This window comes from Tripterygium wilfordii, chromosome 13 (assembly GCF_013401445.1).
Source record: "Tripterygium wilfordii isolate XIE 37 chromosome 13, ASM1340144v1, whole genome shotgun sequence".
In the NCBI taxonomy this organism is placed as follows: Eukaryota; Viridiplantae; Streptophyta; class Magnoliopsida; order Celastrales; family Celastraceae; genus Tripterygium; species Tripterygium wilfordii.
In genome coordinates, this window is record NC_052244.1 from 3336738 (window position 1) to 3359484 (window position 22747).

General features: G+C 39.5%; 3 protein-coding genes and 1 long non-coding RNA gene across 10 annotated transcripts; 2 read left to right on the plus strand and 2 right to left on the minus strand.

Moving 5' to 3' along the window:
* Window positions 1-1230: 1230 nt before the first annotated feature.
* LOC120012063 (transcription elongation factor SPT6 homolog) lies at window positions 1231-12713 on the minus strand. Of its 3 annotated transcripts, none has more exons than XM_038863307.1 (18): window positions 12483-12713; window positions 12290-12385; window positions 11476-11611; window positions 11107-11182; window positions 10845-10992; window positions 10633-10768; window positions 10303-10549; window positions 10013-10204; window positions 9604-9729; window positions 9123-9509; window positions 8944-9051; window positions 8018-8794; window positions 6747-6888; window positions 4964-6129; window positions 4607-4816; window positions 3699-4182; window positions 1862-2476; window positions 1231-1804 (listed from the first exon to the last, which is right to left on the minus strand). In XM_038863307.1, the coding sequence occupies exons 1-18, from the start codon at window positions 12517-12519 to the stop codon at window positions 1458-1460; spliced, it is 5430 nt and encodes a 1809-aa protein (XP_038719235.1). In that variant the 5' UTR covers window positions 12520-12713; the 3' UTR covers window positions 1231-1457. The 3 variants fall into 3 exon arrangements, with proteins under 3 accessions (XP_038719235.1, XP_038719236.1, XP_038719234.1); XM_038863308.1 differs by having other exon boundaries at window positions 1231-1741; window positions 1811-2476; XM_038863306.1 differs by having other exon boundaries at window positions 1231-2476.
* Window positions 12714-14807: 2094 nt separating this feature from the next.
* LOC120013793 (dnaJ homolog dnj-5-like) lies at window positions 14808-17572 on the plus strand. Of its 2 annotated transcripts, XM_038865727.1 has the most exons (4): window positions 14808-14936; window positions 15011-16379; window positions 16677-16770; window positions 17370-17572. In XM_038865727.1, the coding sequence occupies exons 2-3, from the start codon at window positions 15608-15610 to the stop codon at window positions 16721-16723; spliced, it is 819 nt and encodes a 272-aa protein (XP_038721655.1). In that variant the 5' UTR covers window positions 14808-14936; window positions 15011-15607; the 3' UTR covers window positions 16724-16770; window positions 17370-17572. The 2 variants fall into 2 exon arrangements, with proteins under 2 accessions (XP_038721655.1, XP_038721654.1); XM_038865726.1 differs by lacking the exon at window positions 17370-17572 and having other exon boundaries at window positions 16677-17021.
* A 175-nt stretch (window positions 17573-17747) lies between these two features.
* Window positions 17748-21589, plus strand: LOC120012206 (phosphatidylinositol 4-kinase gamma 8-like). The gene is made up of 4 exons (XM_038863520.1): window positions 17748-17934; window positions 18317-18359; window positions 18456-18564; window positions 18815-21589. The coding sequence occupies exon 4, from the start codon at window positions 18908-18910 to the stop codon at window positions 20582-20584; it is 1677 nt and encodes a 558-aa protein (XP_038719448.1). The 5' UTR covers window positions 17748-17934; window positions 18317-18359; window positions 18456-18564; window positions 18815-18907; the 3' UTR covers window positions 20585-21589.
* Window positions 21043-22516, minus strand: LOC120012207. Of its 4 annotated transcripts, none has more exons than XR_005471229.1 (4): window positions 22191-22516; window positions 21988-22115; window positions 21679-21767; window positions 21043-21588 (listed from the first exon to the last, which is right to left on the minus strand). It is a non-coding gene; the product is annotated as an uncharacterized LOC120012207 (long non-coding RNA). The 4 variants fall into 4 exon arrangements; XR_005471230.1 differs by having other exon boundaries at window positions 21988-22094; window positions 22191-22512; XR_005471228.1 differs by lacking the exon at window positions 22191-22516 and having other exon boundaries at window positions 21988-22183.
* Window positions 22517-22747: the final 231 nt, after the last annotated feature.

Consider the following 22747-nt stretch of genomic DNA (forward strand, 5'->3'; position numbering starts at 1 on the left):
TATAAAGTTCTGTCTGAGTTTTTCTTTCTGAGTTTTTATTTCTCACAAGGGTGTTACCATAGGTAAGTGAATGACATTAAGTAAATTGGCGAATCATTTCTTACACAAATTGCTTGATGCCATGCTAAGCAATTTGTTTTCTTTCAGGTCTTATAATTCTAGTATCACTCACATTAATTTCACATCATTTAAGCACGTATTATATAAACAGGTTACCTCAGAAATCCAGCCACGCCTTTGCTTCAACGGTTTTCAGACGAACTATTATGAACTAAAAATTAAGACTTGTACCCAAATCCATGAATATAAGCAGCACGAGTATTGAGAAAATACTATCGGAAAGGAAATCAATGTATGCATGCTTATCAACAATTTATAGTTTGTTTAGATTGAGGGAATAGGGGAAAGGAAGAGAAGGGAAAGGGGTTACCTTCCAATCTTTTGTTTGTATGGTTTAGAAAAAAAAAATGAGAGGAGGGATTTAAAGAGAATTAGGTAGAGATTGGTGATTTACCTTACTTGCTTAAACTGACGTTGGAAAGTTGCCCAGAACTTGTTACTCTCCCTTCATTTTCAGGGATCAACTCGCTGAAGCATTTGGAAATAATTGACCGTCCAAAGCTTCAATCGTTGCCAGAAGTTCTACCAACTTCACTTAGTTTTCTTCTTGTGAAGGATTGCCCTCTACTTAAAGAACAGTGCAATGAGAGAGGTGACGATTGGCTGAAAGTAGCTCATGTGCCCAGTATCTGGATCGACCAGGAAGAAATTTCCTCAGAATCTAGATAGCTCCAAGCACTGATTGCTGAACAGGTACAATTAATGACTGTTTATTCGAAGGTTTTCCAGTTGTAACTATGATTTCTAGTCGTTAATCGTTATAACAAAATTGAATGTATAAAATGGCTTGTTTAATTTATATCCTATTGCAGTATTGCTACCCACCAGATATTCGGGAAGTCTTTAGTAATACTACCTTCTTTTGCCACTGAGTTATTGATAGATAACTGATGATGCATATGAAAACGATAGAAGCCTCCAACTGAAACTGAACCATACATTGCCCTAAAGCTGCATTGGACTTCTTTAAATGAAGAAAAGGATTCTCTAGTTGATTCAATAGTTGGTCAAGGGGGAACCCTGGCTTTGTTAAGATGCTATGTGCACCATGGATGAGTGGTGAGTGGTGACCATCAACTTAATAAGTAAAGTTTGTGAAAAAGAAGAGAATTAAAATGGCAGATAATGGATCATATATGTATAGCAGACTTGTTCCACCAGTACAAGAATTTTCATTGATTTAGGCATTCCATCAGCCAGGAAAATAAAGATGTCAAGAAGACTTGGAGGAAAACTAAAGACTAAAATCCCTCGTGCTTCATCGAAAACCTAAAGTTACCAAACCACCGTGATATGCTTACTAAATCAAGGTTCTGAACCAGACCAGATTTCTACATTCACCAACCACCACCACCGCCTCCAGACCACCCATTGTCGGGTCTTGATGGTGTAGAGCTTTTCTTAGAACTGGTACCCCAGCCAGAGCCCCCATCCTCAGAACCGCCGCCACCGCTACCTTGTCCCCAGCCAGTATTGCTGCCACCACTTCCCTTTTCACTAGCAGCACCCCAACTGCTGCCACCACCACTTCCCTTCTCGCTGCCACCACCACTTCCCTTTTCGCCGCCATCAGCTCCCCAACTGCTGCCACCACCATTTCCCTTTTTGCTGCCACCACTACCTTGTCCCCAGCCAGCATTGTTGCCACCGCCCCCTCCGCCAGCAGCAGCAGTAGCACCACCACCACTACCTTGTCCCCAGCCAGCATTGTTGCCGCCACCACCACCAGTAGAACCCCAACTGCTTCCGCCACCACCACCTTCACTTCCACCACCACTACCTTGTCCCCAGCCAGCATTGTTGCCGCCGCTACCACCAGCAGTAGCACCCCAACTGCTTCCACCACCACCTCCACTTCCTCCACCACCACCGCCACCGCCTTGTCCCCAGCCAGCATTGTTGTCGCCACCACCAGCAGTAGCACCCCAACTGCTTCCACCACCTCCACTTCCTCCACCACCACCACCACCACCACCACCACCACCACTTCCACCACCACTACCTTGTCCCCAACCAGAATTGTTGCCACCACCACTATCTTGTCCCCAGCCAGTATTGTTGCCACCACCACTCCCACTACCACCAGTGCCCCAACCACCTGGGAAAGCTTCTCTGCCTGGAGAGTTTTGAACCTTAGCACCTGGAAATTTGGTCCATCCATCATTTTCACCCTTGCTATCTGAATCCCATTTAGTAGTAGTATCATAGCCACCATCCTGCCTCTCATTGTCGGCACCGTTTCCTCTGCTACTGTTATACGAGCCTCGACCTCGACCACGTCCACGCCCACCGTATGGCCTTGGTAACCCACTCGGATGCCCATCTCGCCCACCACCATTTCTGTAATCATTCTGACCTGTAAATGCAACACAGAATTAATCAGGTTTAGACAGAGAACAGTAATAAGCAAACCACCCAAAGAAGTTAATCTGAATCGTACACAGAGAGAATAAAAATAAGGAGCACAAGAAAGAGGCACAAAATTAGAACAAACTTTGTGATTTTTGCAGAAAATCGCCAGGTCCCAGACAAGGCTATTAAAATTTTCATCCAGCCACAGCTACATAGCATCAAGATTTTAGTATTCTCTAGCAAGTAGTTCACACATCACCAAAAACAATGAAGAAAAACAAAAACAATATGAATACAGAGCATACCAGAACAGCCATCATAATACACCTTCCACGTCACATGAATGACAAAACAAAAGTCGAAGGAAATCGAACAAAAAAATTAAATACATATTATGCTTTACAATACTGACAAGGGCAGAGAACACAACATCATATCTACCACATCAGAAGACCAAAAAAAAAAGTCCGGACAGGAAAATGCAAATTTCAGAGGAAAAGAAGCACGAATGGGGAAGGGCAGCAACCCTTTATGTTAGATAACCATTTCCACGGTTCGTCAACAAATAACAGGAAAGCACTGCTTGTTATCAGAACCAGAAGCATAGCACCAACTATGAGGATTCTTGTAGAGTAGGATTTCCAAGAATTTAAATGAACTCCATGAGAAAAGTGATACAAATAATTTAGTAAGGAAGTTCATTTACATTTTTCCACGTTTACAATAAAATAACATGTGACCTAGTGGTAGAGTTGCACTGGCATGCAATCTAGAGGTCACAAGTTCAATTCTTGAAAACAGCCTCTCCACATATTATGTATGGGTAAGGTCCAATTCCTCCAAACAGCCTATCCACATATTGTGCGGGGATAAGGACTGTATACATCTTGCTGTTCCCGACCCCACCCATTGAGGAAGCTTTGCATATGGGAGTTGCTCATCTTTTTTCAATAAAATATCGTACTTAAAAATTTGATTCTAAGAATAAAATAAACAAAACTCTCAACTATATAAAGCAAGGGTAATATTAAAAAAAATAAAAACCTCAAGAAAGATGACAACTCCAATCGATGTCACAAATAAGAAGCTGCAAAACCAAAGATGAACACAGGTACTTTATTTCAATTAAAACTGCAAACACCATTAAAAGAAATTGTGTTAAGGCAAGTAATGGCATGCAAAAGATGGCAGTTACAGATATGAATTTATATATTTTAAAGCTTCACCTGTTCTTGAACCTGGAGTAGAAGATCGATCTCGGTCAAATGACTGGCCTTTCCAACCACCTTCATTGGTGGAACCACCCCAGCCGCTATCTACAGATGCCCCGGTTGCAGGGCTTCGCATTGGCACCATAGCGGCAACTGATCTGATTGACGGTGCCGAATCATGTAAGGGATCATCGATATGCCTCTGGAAATATGTCACAAGCCGATCAATGTCTTCAAACATCCTTTTCCGGAATTTTAATCCCTTTGGATATAGACCAACATATTCATGGTGTGGATTTGTACTACGTATATAAGTTAGAATGAGTGTGCCTGGGTGCTCATGAGAAATGCCAAAAGCATATACTATCCGCATTGGATATTCTGATTTCTCAATCCTCAAAAGCTCATCCACTTCTGTTTTAGTGCCCCTCCTGAACTTGCGATAACTTAACATAGCCTTTAAATGACCCACCAAGGGATCCACATATCGATCCATTACCTACATTGTTAAAGCAGAGATTAGGTATCATATTCTTGCTCCACAACAGGCACACTCATACTCATCAGAAATTATGTCACACCACCCACACAAAAATGTGCGACAAGAGAAACCATACTCTAAAGTGCATGTGCCAGCATCAAAAATCATACAAAAATCTAAGCAGTTTAATTACATATCTAAGCACAGAAGTATTTCATACATCAATGATAATGAGGGAGACGTCCTCTCTTTACCAAATGGCAGGTTATAATCTCTATAGATAATAAAACGTTATGGGTGTATATCTGTTATTTATTTTGAGTAGATGAAAAGGCTAATTCACCAGTTGATATTAACACTATGATTTTCAACCATTAGATATCATCATCAAAAGGATCATCTGAGGCTACCAAAAGCAATTCCCATGAAAAAGAAGACTGACCTCATCCAAGTCCTCAAAAGTATCCTCCCCAATTTTCAGTGTCTTCCCAATGCGAAGCAAGCTTGTAATGTCCTTGTGTTCTTTTCCACCCTCAACTATGTCTTTGTGAGCATAAACTCCATCAAACACCTTCAGTGTTAGAGTTAAATACGAAGGTCCACGAGAACTTGGGCGTATAATGCTTTCACCAGGATCCTTGTCAGACAACAACTGTATAGAAATAATTGATGAGTATCTCAGATACCTAAGTAACTCAAACATAAATCATGAAGCTATTATACAAGTCCATGGTTCAGTTAACTGTACCATATCCAAGCATAATCAAAAAAATTGATCGTTACATAATTTACAACACACCTCCACTGCTTCATCAGCAGTTATATTCTGGAAACGGGGATGAACAATCATTCTTGGTTTAAAATGTTTTTTGGCAAGCTCCTTCTCTTTACGAGCTTTCTCCTGCTCATTTCGCACACTGCTCTGGTCTTCATGATAATAGGGATCAAGGTTTTGAGCGTACTGATAATGGTTGTTTCTCATATCACTCTCTTTACAAGATAGGAAAACCTGATATCTGTTTTTCAGAACTGATGAAATCCTGCAAGTCAGTATGTCCCCTTCATGTAGCTGATCAGACAACTCAACATTATCATCGGCAACACTTTCCCTCATTAGCATTCCAGTCAACCCATTTTCAAGAGCACAGATAACCTTCTGACTTAGCACCTTGCGGACTGTAGCCTGCACAATAATACCTTCAGCCAACGTAACCTCAGTTTCACCTGAAATCATGTAGAATTCCTCATCTTGACTTGGTTCTTTGTAAGCTTTACGAAAATCCCTAAAACCTTGCATCAACTCCCTTCTAATATCATCAAATGTCTCTCTCTTGTTCTCACGGTTTTTGCTCTCCAGATAGGAATCAATTTTGAGGCTTTTCAATAAGTTAGGCCGGTCTCTAACATGCTCTATTGCCATCTCAAGTGCATCTTCATCATCATTCGTATCCCCATTGACATCTTCATCATAAACATCTTTTGCTAACTCCTGCGCCACCCCATAAGATTCAGGATGGATTCTCGTATCATCCAATAAATCAATGAACTGGCTGCTGCTAGCAGCCAGCCCACTCCGCCGGACACGCAAAAAACCAACCGCATTGACAAACACTTTTTTACCAAGTCCATGGGTTGTTACAAAGTCTTTTCGTGTGAATATAGCCCCAGCTCTTACCAGAGACCTCTGCAAGGAAGCTGCCTTTCTAGGCCCAAGCCCAGATATGAATTGCAAAGGTGCAAATAACCACTCGTGGCTCATAGCCAAGTTAATGTCAAGGCCAGCTTGGTTTGTAGCATCTACCATCACTTGTTCCACCATTCCATACTTCTCATCAGAAGTGAGAAAGTTCTCTAAAGGATCAAGTTTCCAAGATAAAATCTCTCTCCCTGGTCCACAAAGAGTTGCGGTCATTGCCAGTGGATTTTGAAGGTATCGTCCAAGAGCAACAGCCCGCTTGACAATGCCTGGAAACATAAAAAAAAAAATTTAATTTAAAACTATAAAAGATCTACAAGCATGCTCAAAATTAAGAGGCTCATCGGTGTGAATTGGGTGACTGCTTTCTTGGCCAATAGATGTTTCCTACTTAAAGAAAAGTGGAGAGAGTCAGATACCTACTTCTGATTGGGTTAGCAAACTGGTTTGTTCCTGGGTTGCACCCCCCTTGGTGCCGTTAATAAAACTTTTATATTCAAAAATAAAAGAGGGGGTTAGCAAACTGAGAGACATGGCTTTGAATCTTATGTGTATGGCATTGGTAGAGAGTGAGATAAAGGCTTTGCAAGTTGGTAAAAGAAAAACAGGGCAAAAGTACAAACCATATCTTTACTCCATTCATTCATTAGGAGAGAAGAAACAAGAAAGCTATTGACGGAGTGGAAACTCTTTTTGACATGTTAAAGGATAAAAGGTTTAACCCTTTTTAAGATTTAACTCCCTTTTTTTGGTACAATGGATCTTGTCATATCCATACAGACGGAAAAGCTATCCTGCAAATGATTTCAAAAGGGTGACACCCTCTTGGTTGCTTTCGATGGATCACTTTATTTCCTTCTCAAAGGAACATTCACAGTGCATTTACCTGGCTGTCCAGGTAACTGGTCAGATGATACACGAGAATTTTCATAAAGGCGAGGCAGAGATTCATCTCCATATACAATGCTCAGCTCATCCATCTCATGACCAACATCTCTAGGATTTTCTTCAACCATCTTATAAATGATCTGATCAAAGAAACATGTATTAGATAGACACCACATGAAATTATGAAGAAACTACTAACACTTAGTGAAAACAGAAAGATAATTAGCATGAAATAGCATAGAAGGGAAAGGGGGGACATAACAAGAGCCCTGAAAAGTTGAAATCCATTTTTGGCCAAAAGAGGACATATCAAAACCCACAAAAAATTATATATTATTCTGCAGAGTAGCTGTTAGGATAGTGACAGAAACCAAGTTCATCACTCTGAGCATTGGATAACTCGACGTATGCTAGACAATCACATAAAATTCAAACCCCCAGCAACTTGAATCATGCTAAAACTTGTCTCAATATTCAGATAAAAATTTGTTGTGAGCATCCATGGAAAACCACCCATCATTTAAATATCCATGACAAAAAGAAAAGGTAGGGGAAGTGAGGCAATGAAAATGAAGCCACTTTGGAATAGATGATAATTATGTTTAGCTTCAAACACAGTAACAACTGTGACCATTCAGTTTTAAAACGATTAGCAAGGTAGTCAGAACTCAGAACAAGTGAATTTTCTACGGTTCGTATCCCATAATTCTATCAAGTATGATAAAAGTTGCATATTCAGCCAAACTTAGGGTAAATAATAGTCTGTCAATAAATTAAGCGAAAAAAATTTAATTCCTAGGTAAAAAGGTAGCCTTGAGCCGCCAACGAAATGAGAAAGAATAAAAGGCATGAGAAGCCTATGGTTTAGATTGTTCAAACCAGTTAAATGATAGCACAACAAACATCTTCTTAAGCAACTTAAATTATAAAGAAGGCAATCTGCCCATGAAAGAGGTGTAACTAAGCCATGGTGACAATAAAAAAAAATCTTCAAGAATACAACAATTTAATTGCATGAAAGGGAGGCCAGACTGCCAGAGAGCTGGTATTCTCTGCACTCTAAAGTACAATAGATATCATGAAGCATCATTGACATTTTACTGGAAACCAAAAGGGAAAAAATGATTAAAAGCCGAAAAAATTCACAATGGACTGTTGGCACGACCCAGAGTTCTGTCTAACATAGTATCGCATAGCATCTAGGAATTCAGTTCTATAGGTCATTATTAAAAATACCATGACAACCGAGAATAGTGCAGCAGTTCTTACCTCATAAATGTCATCCTTAAGCCGAATACAGGACACATTCACAGCTCCTAGAACGACGACATGAGGTTGATGATCCGTCATGAACTTCAAAACACGTTGTTGATCTTGTTTCTTCCTTTGCTGGTCATTAACATTTTGAGATCGTAAAGAGAGAGACCCCGCATGCAACACATCTAGCACTTCTCCTGATGAATCCAGCATGACAAAAGTTGTCGCTGGCTTCCCATGGCCCCAAGAGCAAGCCATCACTCTTGGTGCTGCTTCATCGTCAGAAAGATCATTTTCCTTCTTTTGATATGGCCCCACAGAGACTCTATTCCACAATGCATTACCATACTCTAAAAGTAAGCAACTTTTAGCCCTACTAGTCAACAGTGATCGTACTTCTTTCTCCATGGAAGGTATAAGAAAACTATATATTGCATCATGCAATATCAACCTTCTTTGCTCATTCCAAACTTGAGCAGATTTACTAACACCGCGACTAAGATAATGCCCATCAAACTCTTCTTTCAACACACTAAGAGTTTCATCAGACAGCTTGAAAGTGACTTGAAGCAGCTTCTCCTCTTCAGCCTTCTGGATAAGCAGCCATTGTGCATCCTTAAATGCACTCAGTGGCTTCATACGCAACCATTTAATTCCAGCAAACTGATGGAAAGAATCTATAGCCAAATTCCCATCAGGAGTTGGACTTGTAGATACAACAGCCCTCTCCATAAAGAAACCACGGAACCATTTCCTCACAGATGGTTCGCAACTTATCTCCACCGCAGCCTGCAAAACCAGTAAAAAAAAAAGGAGTTAAAACATGAACTGTGATCGACCACCATACAGCAAACAATTTGTTTTTTGGATTAGCATGCATGATGCATCAAATAATTTTGTACTCACAAATACACAAAGCAAGAACATGGATATATTACCATGTGCCTGGCCCCCTTGAGGACGGCTTGAGATGTTTCAAACATTGCACAAGTGAAGTTCGATGCCATCTCCTCTGGCGTTTCCTTAGCATCTTCCAATTCATCATTCTAGAGTCAAATGAAGCAGAAGCATTACAATTCTGTAAAACAAAATAAAAGTAAAGTAAATACAAACTTACCAGCTCCACATAAAATAACTCTCGTCCAAATTGCTCAGCACTGTGGCCAAACTTGCTGGCAACCTCCCAAAGCCCAGCCTTACTGCAGATGCTGTACTGTGATTTCCTTTTCGGCCTTTTATACTGCCCCTCATCCACACCAACTTCACCAGGAGGAAAATGCAAGTTAAATTTCACATCAACATCATCAACCTCTCTTTCTGATTCTGCAGCTTTAAGTGACTTGACAATTGATTCAAATAGCTGCTGATTTAAGTTGAGTCTTGTTTCATCGTATATCCGGCGAGATTCTTCTTCAAATCGCTTATTATAATATAAATGAAGTGCATTCTTTCGCTTCTGAAGAAGCAACCACTTTCTGTCTAGGTCATGAATTGCCCAAAGTAACTACATAATTAACACAAATTTACTTTTCAGATGCTGCAAAAAAATACAATTTATCAAAAAGCAAAGCACTGTTGGTTCCCAAGAATCTTTTTACCTTATGCCATTTTAGTGTGGTTGTTAACCCAGATCTATCCTCATTCTCGCCATCATCTTCATGCTGCATAGGATCTCTCAACAAGCTGAGGCACTCTTCCTTCCGGTACATTGCAATAAAAGGAATCTGAAAGACATAATGAAATGGCAGTTCAAGAAGAATACCACATCAACTCATCAAGCTATACAAATGTTAAACAACTCCCACGCACAAGACTCCCACTCCCACTATGGACGAAGGGTTGGAGATGGGCAAGATCTACACAGCCTTAACCCCAAATCAAGTTGGTCATTTCCAAGATTTGATCATGTGACCCTAGATTGTGATAAAGCAACTTTACCACTAAGCCATGGGTTTTCTATACTAAAATGCATACATGAAGAGTTAAGACAGTAAATCAAGTACTAACATCTAGCTTCTGCACATGCACTAGCTCCAAGAATCTTATAATATCATCTCTGTTTACAGCCGGCTTTTTATCATCAATCGGTAAGGGTACCACACCACTTGGAAGTTGATTCAGTTGATTATCTATCCAGCTGCTCTCGTCTAACAGACTAGTTTCATCCATTAAAGGAGGACCAATGCTTTCCTCAAAGATCTACAAACAAGAACAAGTTCACATCCATAGGCAACAGGAAATATAGAATGAACAGAAATTTGTGTGTGCTCGTGTCTACATTGATTATATCACAAAACCTGCATTCTTTCTGGAATATCAGTCCCCCTGATCTGCTCATCCTGTTTGGTCATGTACTTTTCCGAAAGGATAATCGGTTCGAATTCATCTTCAAGTTTCCTTTCTTTCCATTCACTGGACTCTAGACCCTGTTTCCGAAGTTGCAAGAGTTCATCAACATCACCAAATATCTCATGAGCTTCCTGCAAAGCAGATGATGAAACTCCCGGTGCTTGTCTATTTTTCTTTCTCCCCAACTTTCTCCGTCTACATAATAAATGAATTAATAAGGAGAAAATCCCATTATGTATTATATACGAGGACAGAAAGGATGATCATACAAGTTATACCTCACAGGAGCTCCATTCTCATCAACTTCTTCCTCATCAACAATAAAATCAGCCATTTCATCCTCCTCGCCAATGTCTGCATCCTCCTCTTCTTCTGCTTGCTCCTCCTCTTCAGCTATATCCTCAAGCGGTCCACCTACAGTATCATGTTGCTATTAACTTCCCTTAAAATACGCACATAACAATTGAGCAGAAAAATCAACTATGAATACCTTCGTCATCACCAAATAAGCGGAGCTTAAGCTTCTCCTCAGCAGTCCTTCCACCTTTACCACTTCCATCAAACTCTTCATCAGAAAATCCAGAGTGATTGCCTGAATCCCTCTGAGCTTTCTTCAATCTTTTAAATTTTTTGCTCTCCTAAAAAAGAAAAAAAAATCAAGTTATTCAAGCAAACATCTCCTGGTGCAAGCAGAAAGTACAAGTTAATGGGAAAATAGATATTAAGGAAAAACTTGGAGCACGAATTACAACCTTCATACGTGGATAAAATGCATTGTTATCCCGAAGCAGCTCATAGTCATCTTCATCAAGTACATCCTCCGTTTCTCTAAGAAGTTTTACATGAAGTCGTTAGGAACATTAAATATTAATATATTATTCAATTGCCCAGAAAAAACTACTGAAACACCCATGTTTTGATTGGGTGGGGATGTGAGGAAGAGAAGAAAATACAATAACTAGCCTAAGTTAAAATAAAAACACTGTAAAACAGTCGTTTGCCCAATAGTTCACAAAAACCATTTAACTTTTTTTCCCTCACACATCTGTGGAAAATTATTCATGGTATGTCATTCATGATGGATAAAATAAGAAAATTTATGATGGAAGAAAAAAGATCACTTTTTCTTCCTTTTCTTCTTCTTTTTCTGCCTCTCCTCATCGCTGCTCACCCTCTCTTCTTCTTCTTCGTCTTGATCCTCTTCTTCCTCATCATCAACTATAAAGCCATCCTTCTCATAAAAATCTTGCCCATTTTCTGCAAAAACCAAGAATAGGTAATGCACTTAACTCCTAGTGCACTAAGAATAGCTAAGAGTTTCAAGCAGATAGAACATACAGTATATAGTGCATGTGAGAACAAAAACAAAAATACAAACACATAAATGGTGACAGAAAGTCACAGTGTATCAATTGAAAAATGTAAACTCAAAGAGACTTATAAAATTTTCCTTAAGAAGGAACACAGCTACAGAACTGGTTTGTATTGGCATTAACCACGTCAAACAGCAACTTCTTTGCATTAATGCCAATACCACTCACAGCATGTCCCTTCCCTTGCCAAACGTCAGCAATATGAAACTAAAAAATACCCATCGTTCTGCCGATCTAAGACCATAAAAGCAACTGTATTATACAAAATCTACACGCTACCAAATTATACGAAACCGTAGTATACTCCACAACCATATAAGTAAATAACCCCGCCCCCAACCCCAAAAAAAAGTACAGAGAAAATCTTCAAGAAACTACCCATTTTCTTACCGGACATGCAAAAATCAATTAACACGACGAAGGAAGAAGGCAGAAACCCTAACGAAGCTATGATCCCATAAACCCCCAGAAAAACCGCCACTCATTAAAAAAAAAAAAACAAACGGAAACCCCCAAAATCCTCAAAAAAATTTCGAAATATTCATGAAAATGGAACCCTTACCTTCCTCCTCATCCTCTTCATATTCATCCCGATTATCGAGTTCTTCGGCGTCCAAAGGTTCCCTATCCTCGTACTCGTCTTCAAGCCCGACCTCATCTGAAAAAATGGACCCAAATACCAGCTAATATCCCGACATCACACAAAATATGCCGTATTTCAACGAAGAAATCAAGTGTTTCTTCCAAGAACTCACCTCTTTCATCCTCGTCGGAAACAACGTTTCTAGCCATCTCCGTTCCGGAGAGAAAACGAAATGAGAAGAAATTAGGGCAAGAATAGAGAAAGATTTTGAGCTGAGTGGAAGATTTTGAGTGTGCGAGAAAGGGAATTGTGTTGAAGAGAGGAGGGAAACCGAAGGACGATTATGAGGGTGTGAACAGTGTGAACAGTAAAAAAATCACATGCCTCGTAAAAGGTACGGGGCTCTCTGGGGTTTTCCTCCTGCGGTTTCTGAATTACTGTCAAGTGTGCACTGTGCACCGACTTAACGCCACGTCAGAGTGAATTAGTGTGCTAATTGGGCCAAGCATGCTCGTGGGCCCCATTATATTATTAGCTATAACTAGCTCAAACATGGATTTGGGAAGGGGTAGGATTTGAATCCATGACCTAATGGGTAGATGATCTCTTATATGCAATGTAATTGTGTTTAATCAACGGCTCACTTACATTAGGTATGTTTTTCTCGAATGGTATATATTAGGATTTTGGAGTTGGGATTAGATTTTAGGTTTAAGGTTTAGAATTTAAATTTTAGATTTTAGATTTTTGGTTTAAGGTTTAATGTAAATTTAGACCAAATTCAAAGGGGAAAAAAAAGCACCATCGTGAAATGAAACTACAACTCTATAAACTTTTGTGTTAATTACTGAGTCAGGTTTCCTCTCTCTCTAGAGTATTACTTATAACCTCTTAGTTAACTTAGGCTACTTGTTCTAGTTGTGAGAGTTTTTATCTTATCTTTTGAAGTTTTCTCTTATTATTTTCTGACTTTTTTTTAGTATGCTCCTCGTATATTGTACATTTTCTAATTGTAATTTTACTTACTTTAGTTATCAAAAAAAGGAAGTAAAGGTCGGTGATGCCCTTGTCACCGTGATTGGCAATTGTCGACACAGATGAGATAATCAAATCGGCTCATAAGAAATAAATTCGACGACAGATGATAGAATAATTTCGGCTGAGCAGGTGTCAAACCCGTAAGAAATAAATTCTACAACGGCCCAATTCATAAGAATAATCCAATCTGACAATAGAGGTTCAATTTGATGGCCAACCACGGTAAACTTTAGTCACACTCCTAAGTTTACTAAAGACTCTTGTCAACTAATTTATACAATAGGTGGTCAACTTAAATTGGGGTGTCTTTAGTAAATTTAGGGGTGCGACTAAAAGTGACCTATTAAATACCATTAGATTATTGACTGGTGAAGGCCATAGTTTGGTGGTCCATTGTTGTTAAACTTTACTCATTAGTAACTATTGGTTAAAGTTGTTAATCCAATTTGTTTTGAAAATAAAATACGGATAGAGGTAAGATAACAGACTCCCTATATATTGTGGAATCTGTTGCAAACACAGATCAAGTGTGCAGCTAATTGAGCTAAAAAGATAGGATTTTGTTATTGGCATTTAAGATGGAGTTAAACTAGAAGATTTAGAAAACCAGATTGTGGTAAACAGTAGGCCACTAAAATGAAAGCATGCACTCATTTAGGAGAAGTTTGTTACTTACACAGATGTTAAAGACAATGGAAAATGAGGCAGGTGCTATTAGCGGATTGTGTGGAGGCAAGTTATGTTGTTGGAATGTTGTTTCTAGAGTTGTCATTTGGACAAGGGGTTTATAGCCGTCCAGACTCCAAACACCTTAGGTGCTAGATGTTTGGATGTCTAGATCTAGGAACAATGAAGTGACCGAGGGGCTTGGGTGTCTAGATTGAGTAAGGTTGAAGATCCATCCAAACGAATGATAGAGGCATCCAGACAGGTATATTGGAAAACACATCTAAAAGGATTTGTCGTTCGGAAGGGTTAAGTGGGTGTCCAAACGACTGATGAGACTATAGTTTTTTTTCTAGGGTTGTAATTAAGTTTCTATTGTTTTGTTCAAACCTACCTGGTGAAAGAGTGCAAGGTAGAAAAAACTTTGCAATACATAGAGTGTTAAAGTGAGACTTATGATAATCTTTTGGATTATTGGATATTCTTGAGTTTAGATTTTATTTTTTTTTTCGATTTTAAAGTTTTTCACGTAAATTTTATGTTGCGTTTGTGTTGATATTTTCAATCTCAAATTATATTTTTGAAGGATGATTTTGGGACAATTTTCGTGCAGGTGCTAGCTAACACTTGTCAAGCAACAAGTACCCTTTAATAATCATATACTTCCCAAATTACACGAAACAAAAAATATAGCTAAAGTGCGCGTTTTTTGTACGAAACTGTACTAAATCACACTTTCCTTTATTACATATTAATATTTTTAAATAAAAGACAAAAATTGATAAACCACGACCACCACCATCTTTACTCCTCTCCCGCAACTTCAAACGCTATTAACATATTTCAAAAATATACCAGCAAATTCTTGTAGGTATTGGGGGTGTTGCAGTGGGGTCCATAAGCTCATTGGGCTGAGATGCTTGTTAGTGTTGCTGTTCTTATTGCAATTTTCTTACTTTTTCTTTAATCTTGATTTGATTTCCTTCTTTCGACCAGGTGGTTGTGTTATTCTTAGAACCTTCAGCTGGATCAGGGCATCTTTTCTAGCTTTGGTTGTGAATCAATCATCTCTGCACTTGACAACGTCCCTGTTTGGGGAGTCATTCTTGTTTGAGGTGTTAAAATTCCCTGGAGGAATTACTGTGATCCCTCCACAGAGAGCATTTCTTCTGCAGAAAGAGCAAATCCTATTCAAGTTCACCTTGAACTTTTCTATATATCAAATACAAGTGAATTTCCCTTCTTCATTTTTTTCCCTGGTTACAAATGTTCCATTTGAATGCAGTCTGTGTCTGAGGACAACTCAAAAATGATGATTGTATTTGTCATTTTGAAATGTTTACAATTTCTGCATAAGAATTTTTCTCTAGGTGTTTGTTTTCCGGGAGTGGGAGCTGGAGTGAGCCCAAGAAGTTGTTTGAAGAGAGGAGTTTGATATTATAATGCTTGCTGAGGGGGTTTTTTTTTTTGTGGTGGAGTTTTTCTTGCGGAGCTTAAGAGCTTTATATCTCTTGGAAACTCTGGGACCAGATAGTTGTGTTTTTATGCCTTTTGCCATTCCAAGAATTGCTTTTTGTAGTCGTTTTAGGTGCCATGCAGATTCTGATGGTTTTTATTTTGCTGATGCAGAATTTGTATGTGATCTTATCAAATTCCAAAGGTTCAACAGTGGCTCCTCCCACTACAGTTCAGTCATCTGTTTTGCTAGCAGTTGGAAATACTCCCTCAATGCCGAGGTTAAAGCAGCTTGCGCAGACTATCACGGGTTCTCATTCAAGAACCCTTGGCCTTAATAACACTGTATTCGGTAGAGTGAAGCAAGTTCGACTTTCATCCATATTGCAACACTCTCTTCATGGTGGAGATGGCAGTGATACATCAGTGTCACCTTCGCCTGCACCTCTTCCTTATCCCCATCCCCATCCTCACCACCACCACCACCACCATTATCACCATCATCACTCCCATGATGTCCAACTGGCTCCTGCAGTTGCACCTGCACCTGCACCTACAATTGAGAAAACCACACCTCCACCTTGGAAAGTTGCACCTCCTCCACAGAAAAGTAATGAGGCGAAGCATCCTGCTTGTCAAAATGGGAACCGAAGGAGAGTTCCCGGGAAAGCCAAAAAACAGTCTCATTTAACCCCTGCCATTGCACCATATATTTCTCCTCACTACTCCGCTCCATCAGAACCCCATGTCAATTCTCTTTCAACTGCACCTGTTTCCAGTTCAATTCCTTTGTCCAGTCCTTTGCCAAATGTTGTTTTTGCTCATGTTCAGCCACCGTCAAGTCTTAATCCTTATGAAGGCTATTCTGACAAAAGGCCATCAGTTTCACCCTCACCATTCCCATCTTCAGGTGAGTGTTTTTTAGTAACCCAACTTTTTAGATTTAAACAAAAGATGATATTCAACGCATATATAATACAATTTGTTTTATACTCTATTCGTCAGATGAGTTGCATTCTTGTAATTTTGTCATTGAAAAATATTTTCTTTCATGAATTTTCAGTCTTGAGGTAATGAGGTTCCCACTCACTTTTGTTGCTTCTCGAGCACTTTTATTCCTTCTGCATCTATGAAAATACTGCCCCGGGATTGGCATATATTAATATCCATAATGATAAACCTAGTGTGCTAATATTCTGTTTTTCAGCTTCTGCAGGTTTTCATCCATCGGATGGGCATTTTCACTCATCCTAGCTCTTGTATTACATCTATAACAACAAAGGAGAACCAATTCATTTGAGGTAAAATTGACTTCTCTGGTTTTCAGCCGACTCAATTGCCGTAACAATTCAAATGAATCATGCAAAACCAGAGAAGTTTTGTGAGTGAGAGCAATGCAAAGAGCTTGCCTCACATGTGAGTCGATATACATTGTTTGTGCCCGTAAAATGTAAATATCAATTAATAAAAAAAGAGAGTTAAGCTAGCAGATGCATTTTCTGGTCAAAGCCACATTGGTGGCAGGCCCCTCTTAACGTGCATTTGCTGCTGTTTTGTGCATTCTCATCTTCTGAAATGTAAGAATGAAAGAATAACAGAGAAATGAAAGAACAACGTTGGCTGAGATAGAGAATTTGATCGCGGTAACTCGTAGTGCAAGCGGGAGGTCACGTATTCAAATTTGTTTTCTCAAGTCTTAATTGATTCATAGGAGTTGTGGGGTCTTTCATGTGACCCGGAGTTTACCGGCCAATTGTTCAGTGGACACTTAGGTTGGTTCAACATTAGCAAAAAAAAAAAAATGAAATGAAAGAATATGCATTTGCTGCTGTTTGCTTCGCTCATAATTCAATTGGCATCCAAATAATTTATTTCTTGAGACTTTTATCTGTATTTGCAGGCAAAATCCACAAGGGCATTCTGGTCAACCTACATATTGAAGAATTTTACGCCGTAGAGACCGGATCTCAAAGAGGTGAAACTGCTAAATAAAAATGAACAAACGGTCAGAAGCACAGCTGTGAAAATAAGACCAAAATCCAGCCTGTAATGGGCCTCGTCAATCTCAAATCCGGCCCAAATTTAGAAAACTAGATATAAAAAGCTAATATGACTAACCTGTCCCAGAAACTCAAACACCCCCAATTAGCTATGGCCACGTATCAATAGATCTCCGACTCCGACTCTCGAAATCGTATCATAAGGGTTTGGGATAATTATAGCAAAGGTTGGTTGACAAACGACAACGACATGGCGAGAAAAAGCCGTTACCGGAAGAATCGGGGGCGGGTCCCACGATGGAGCAACTGAATTTTAAAAAAAAGGGAGGGTAAGGGGGCTTTATTAAGAAACAGTGAAGGAAACAATTTTCCAGTGACGGTTTGTTTTCTCTCTCGCGGCTGCCATTGCTGTTTCGGTCTCCCCTGAATGCCTTAATCAGTGTTCAGGGCACTTCTTCTTCTCGGGTTTGTAAATACTTTTCTCATACATGCTGTGTTTGATTCTGGAGAAAATGGAAATCAGAAAAGAAAAAATTGTTTGAATTCAAATTTCCTTCACTTATTCTCCCTGATTGTGTTGAGAATCATGCCTTTATATTATATGTTTGGGCATGAATATAATTGTGAAACACCCAATTTGGGGGTTAGGGATTGCATACATGTTGTTGGTTTCTTGTGCATTGGATTTTATTTCGCATATATTGCCATAGGCCCATAGCATTTCACAAAGATTGGTTTTGCATACTAATCCAACAATAATCTATGTCAACTGACAATATTCTAATTTGGAATTCTCATGAGGACATTAACATCCTGATCTTCGCGTACAATTTGCTCTTGATTTCAGAAAATTGTCGCGATTTATGAGCGGAGGAGCGAGGGATTGACAGGTTGGTCTATATGGTTGTTTTTGGTATCCATTTGTGCTTTTGTCTTTGATCCAAGGATGTAAGAACTATGATTTCATGCATCCCCCCTGTACACAGGTGATGGTGGATTAAAATGGATACAAGTTGCATTCCTTCAACATTGCACACGAAAATGAAGGAAAATGAGTCTGGCACTTGACTTTTGCCACCCGATTGTAACTATTGGGTTAGAAAATCTCTCACTTTTTCCTTTTGAGTTTTTCTGCATATGTTTGTATCTGCAATGCATTTTGTTTTGAGTTTTTGGAGGCCTTCATTATTTGGAACCAAAGTCTTCAGGTTTGTGAAACAATTTTATGACATGTAGTTTCTTTCCCAACTCAAAATGTTAGCACACGCATATATTTTGGTCGTTATGCATATAAGCTGTTTGTGGTTATGTCATTTGCTGACCGTTTCTCTGTTTAACCATGAAGATTTCTGGGAACTAATCTCCCTTGGAAGGCAAATCCTCTGGTGATCCTCTGAGAAAATTGCGCTTGGCTTGCATTGCTGTCATTTTCAATTGTATGAGATTCTATAAAATGGCAGTGGCGATTGATCAACATCATGGATTCAAGCCGTTTAGATCATCTCAGAGATGCAGACTCCAATCCTTCACTCAACTCGATCACAAACTTCTCGAACTTAACCAAACCAATCTTGCACACTCGCTAAAAGAAGCATTTCAAGTTGCCAATTTCCACCGGAGCTTCTCCACGCCATGCCTTTCCCTAGCCACTAAGGTGGAGGAAGAGTTCGACACCACTCCTAGAATTGAGATTATTGGTGGCCGTGGAGTCGCGAGGGTGCGTGCTCTTGTGGTTGAAGTTGCCATAGCTATAGCCTCAGGAATGGATCCATTGCCAGTGTCTAGTGGACTAGGTGGCGCTTACTTCTTGCGTGGGAGGAATGGTGATAATGTTGCTGTGGCAAAGCCTATTGATGAAGAACCCTTAGCCTTCAATAACCCAAAAGGCTTTGGGGGTCTGATGTTGGGCCAACCTGGCTTAAAACGCTCTGTGCGTGTAGGAGAAACAGGCATCCGAGAACTGGCTGCTTATCTGCTTGACCATGATGGGTTTGCAGGTGTTCCACCAACAGCTCTGGTGAAGATTTCTCATGTTGCATTCCACATTAGAGATGAATCAGCTATTCCAGCCACACCCTATAAGATTGCCTCACTTCAATGCTTCGTAGATCATGATTTTGACGCAGGGGAATTGGGTCCTTCAGGCTTCTCAGTGGCTTCAGTTCATCGGATTGGGATTTTTGATGTAAGACTCCTGAATCTTGATCGGCATGCCGGAAACATACTTATCAAGAAACATGACCAGCATGAGAATTATTCAGTTGGGGCTGCTGAGCTTGTGCCTATAGATCATGGGCTCTGCCTGCCTGAGTGGCTAGATGATCCTTATTTTGAGTGGCAGCACTGGCCACAGGCCTCGGTTCCATTTTCAGAATTCGAATTGGAGTACATATCAAACCTTGATGCTTTCAAAGATGCAGAGCTTTTAAGAAAGGAGGTTCCTTCTTTAAGGGAATCATCCATTCGGGTATTTGTCCTTTGCACCATTTTCTTGACGCGAGCTGCTGCTGCTGGGCACTGCCTTTCTGACATAGGTGAAATGATGACTAGGGAGTTTTGTGGTGGAGAAGAAAACGTAAGTGTACTAGAAAATCTGTGTGCAGAAGCTAAAGCAACCCTGCGTAATTCATCCATTGATGAGACAAACGATCATGATCAAAGGATAGAAGAAAGTGAAGAAGATTTTGAAATATTTCAATTTGACAACGATGTTGAAGACACTTCTAAACTTCAGAAGCCTAAAGTGATGGGTAAACCACCCAAAATTCCACGGTTCTCTTCGGTTAAGTCAATGCCTGGTTTGCATGATGCCACCTTGTCTCCACTATATGAGGAGAATGACAATAACCATGACATTGAAGGTAATGATGATTTGGATACTAAGAGCGTCAAAGGAAATGGTAACGGTGACAAAGTCGGGGCACTGACTAGGAGCATGAGTTATGCAGTGCAGAACTACAACAATAGTGAAACTGGATTCATCACTTTTGGAGACATGAGTGAGGGTGAATGGGAAATCTTCTTGGAGAATTTTGAGAAACTTTTGCCTGAGGTTTTCGAGGGCACAAAGTGCATGGGTTTGAAGCAAAGGTTGGGAACTTCTTGCGAGTTCTGAGAAATATCTGAAGAAACAAATATGGGAACGGGAATGTTGCTTGCTTGTATCTAAGACTGGAGAAACTGTACATTACTGCCCAAATTGTTTAAGTACATAATAGCCTTGTAGATGCATATATGTAGACGGTCATTAGGGCGCGATGGAAAAGCGATTAGGCAAAATGTGCCATCCTTTCCTTTTCTCTTGTTTTCATTCTTTTATATGTTGGTTGTACACTAATTAACCTGTTGCTATGCACATGGTGAATTTGTATAGATTATTCTGAGACAATTACATTGCTACTGTTCTTGAATCGAAATAGCATACGAGAATGAATCAATAATTGTTAGTGGTAGAGCAAGCTAGAACTTCAAATCAACACAGTCTTTGATAGTATCTGCTTCTTGTTTAGAACAATAATGTGATGGATTGAGTTATACAAAGATGAATACATAAATTTGTATAGACTTTTAAGCATAGACTTAAGTCTTTGCTTAGTCTGATTGGAATTCAGAAGACTGATAATGTGCTCTCTTACCGGTCGAAATCTCGCAAAAGTCTCTATTACAGACCAAAGCTAGATTACAATTACAAAGATGGTTCAAACCTTCAACTGAAAAGACAAACGTAATAGCTAGCATAATAGGAACCCCATGTCAAATTCTCCGACTGTTGTTGCTGCAGCTTGTCTACACTTGATTCTTTTATATAAACCATAACAACACAGCAAAGAGAAGAGGAGAAGAGAGTCGAACAGTAGTTAACGATTATGATGTCCGTCTTTTGAACTAGTACTGCCGGAAACACCAGTCATGGCATGTTCCAGAATACGATTACCACCATGTTTAGTGGTAGTAGTAGTACTTGGGATAAAATGATATTGATTGCCAAATATGTTGTTGGAGTAATTTTTCACCTCTTGATCAACTACAAACTTCCTGGCATCAGCGGCTTCAATGATTAATAAAAGTATTACTGACATTCCAGCAGCAAGGACCAGGAGATGAATTGGCTTCATGCTGCTACAAAGAACAAATGAAACAATGATTAGATTAGCTAATTTGATGCACTTTACGGTTCAGACCTTTAGTCGAACATGTTAAGTGCAATACCAAAAACTAACAGTGGAGCTTAACAACAAAGATGGCCGCCGTGTGTCCAACTCCAACCCCACATCTCAACACCATCAACAAGACAATATCTCCAACATCATAACAAACCCACATATATTAGTTAGTCTCCAGCAAACGTAAACACATCCATTGATAACTATTACAAGCAACTATAATAAGAAACTAGATCTCACACAAGGTTATAAGGAGATTATAATCCCAGGGTAAGAACCCCACATACCGATTAACTCTTGCCTAAACTAGTATGGATAAACCTAAGGAGAAGAGAAACTAAGAACAAGAGTTTACCAAATATCAAAATCTGCCTCTGCCCTAAGCCACTGTCATCCTTGTAAGGAGGAGATTACTAACTCCATGGGCCTGGACCTTGAGTATTAACCAAACCAAGTTGCAACCTATTTCCATTCCCAAATGGGCTTGATAAACACAAGCTCACTGCATCATAATTATATTACATATGATCAAAATCAATACAAAGACGTTAATCGTACCTGCTAATCGTTCTTGTTTCGAACAATAATGTACTGAGTCAGGGTAGATCCATATACAGGCCAGGGGTTAGTTATATAGACATCAAACGTTTGAATAATATACATGTTTAGGTGTGGATTCATTTTGAATTCTCTCTTTCTTTTGTTAGGTTTATAGGTGTAAATGGACTGAGCCGATTTCGAATTCTTCCTTTTGCTAGGATTATGACTCATGAGTGTAAATCGACCGAGCCGAGCTGACTTTGATTATGGTTTACAGCACAAGAAAATCATGGCTGGCTTGTTAGTTTGGATCCAACAACTACTTGTTTATAAATTACGCAATCTCTTTATATTTTTTAGACGTGGAACTGTGAATTCCACCAATACTCCCCGTCGCACAAGAGCTCATCAACATCGGACTTCTCATTAGACCTTTCAAACATGATCACATTATTGCAAACACCATGTGGGGTCTATTTGGACCTACACCAACATGTGTATCCTCTCTTGACCATACCAAACAATAACATGACTACTTTTGGGCCGCCTAAACAAACCGGCCTCTCTGCTAAGCC

Bases quoted from the DNA above. Each gene is read 5' to 3' on its own strand.
- LOC120012206 (XM_038863520.1), top strand. From the start codon at position 18,908: ATGAGATTCTATAAAATGGCAGTGGCGATTGATCAACATCATGGATTC.
- LOC120013793 (XM_038865727.1), top strand. From the start codon at position 15,608: ATGCAGATTCTGATGGTTTTTATTTTGCTGATGCAGAATTTGTATGTG. The intron at 16,380-16,676 runs GTGAGTGTTTTT...TCTGTTTTTCAG, and splicing joins CTCACCATTCCCATCTTCAG to CTTCTGCAGGTTTTCATCCA.
- LOC120012063 (XM_038863306.1), bottom strand. From the start codon at position 12,519: ATGGCTAGAAACGTTGTTTCCGACGAGGATGAAAGAG. The intron at 11,612-12,289 runs GTAAGGGTTCCA...TGGTTTTTGCAG, and splicing joins TGAAGAGGATGAGGAGGAAG to AAAATGGGCAAGATTTTTAT. The intron at 2,477-3,698 runs GTGAAGCTTTAA...TTGCATTTACAG, and splicing joins TACTCCAGGTTCAAGAACAG to GTCAGAATGATTACAGAAAT.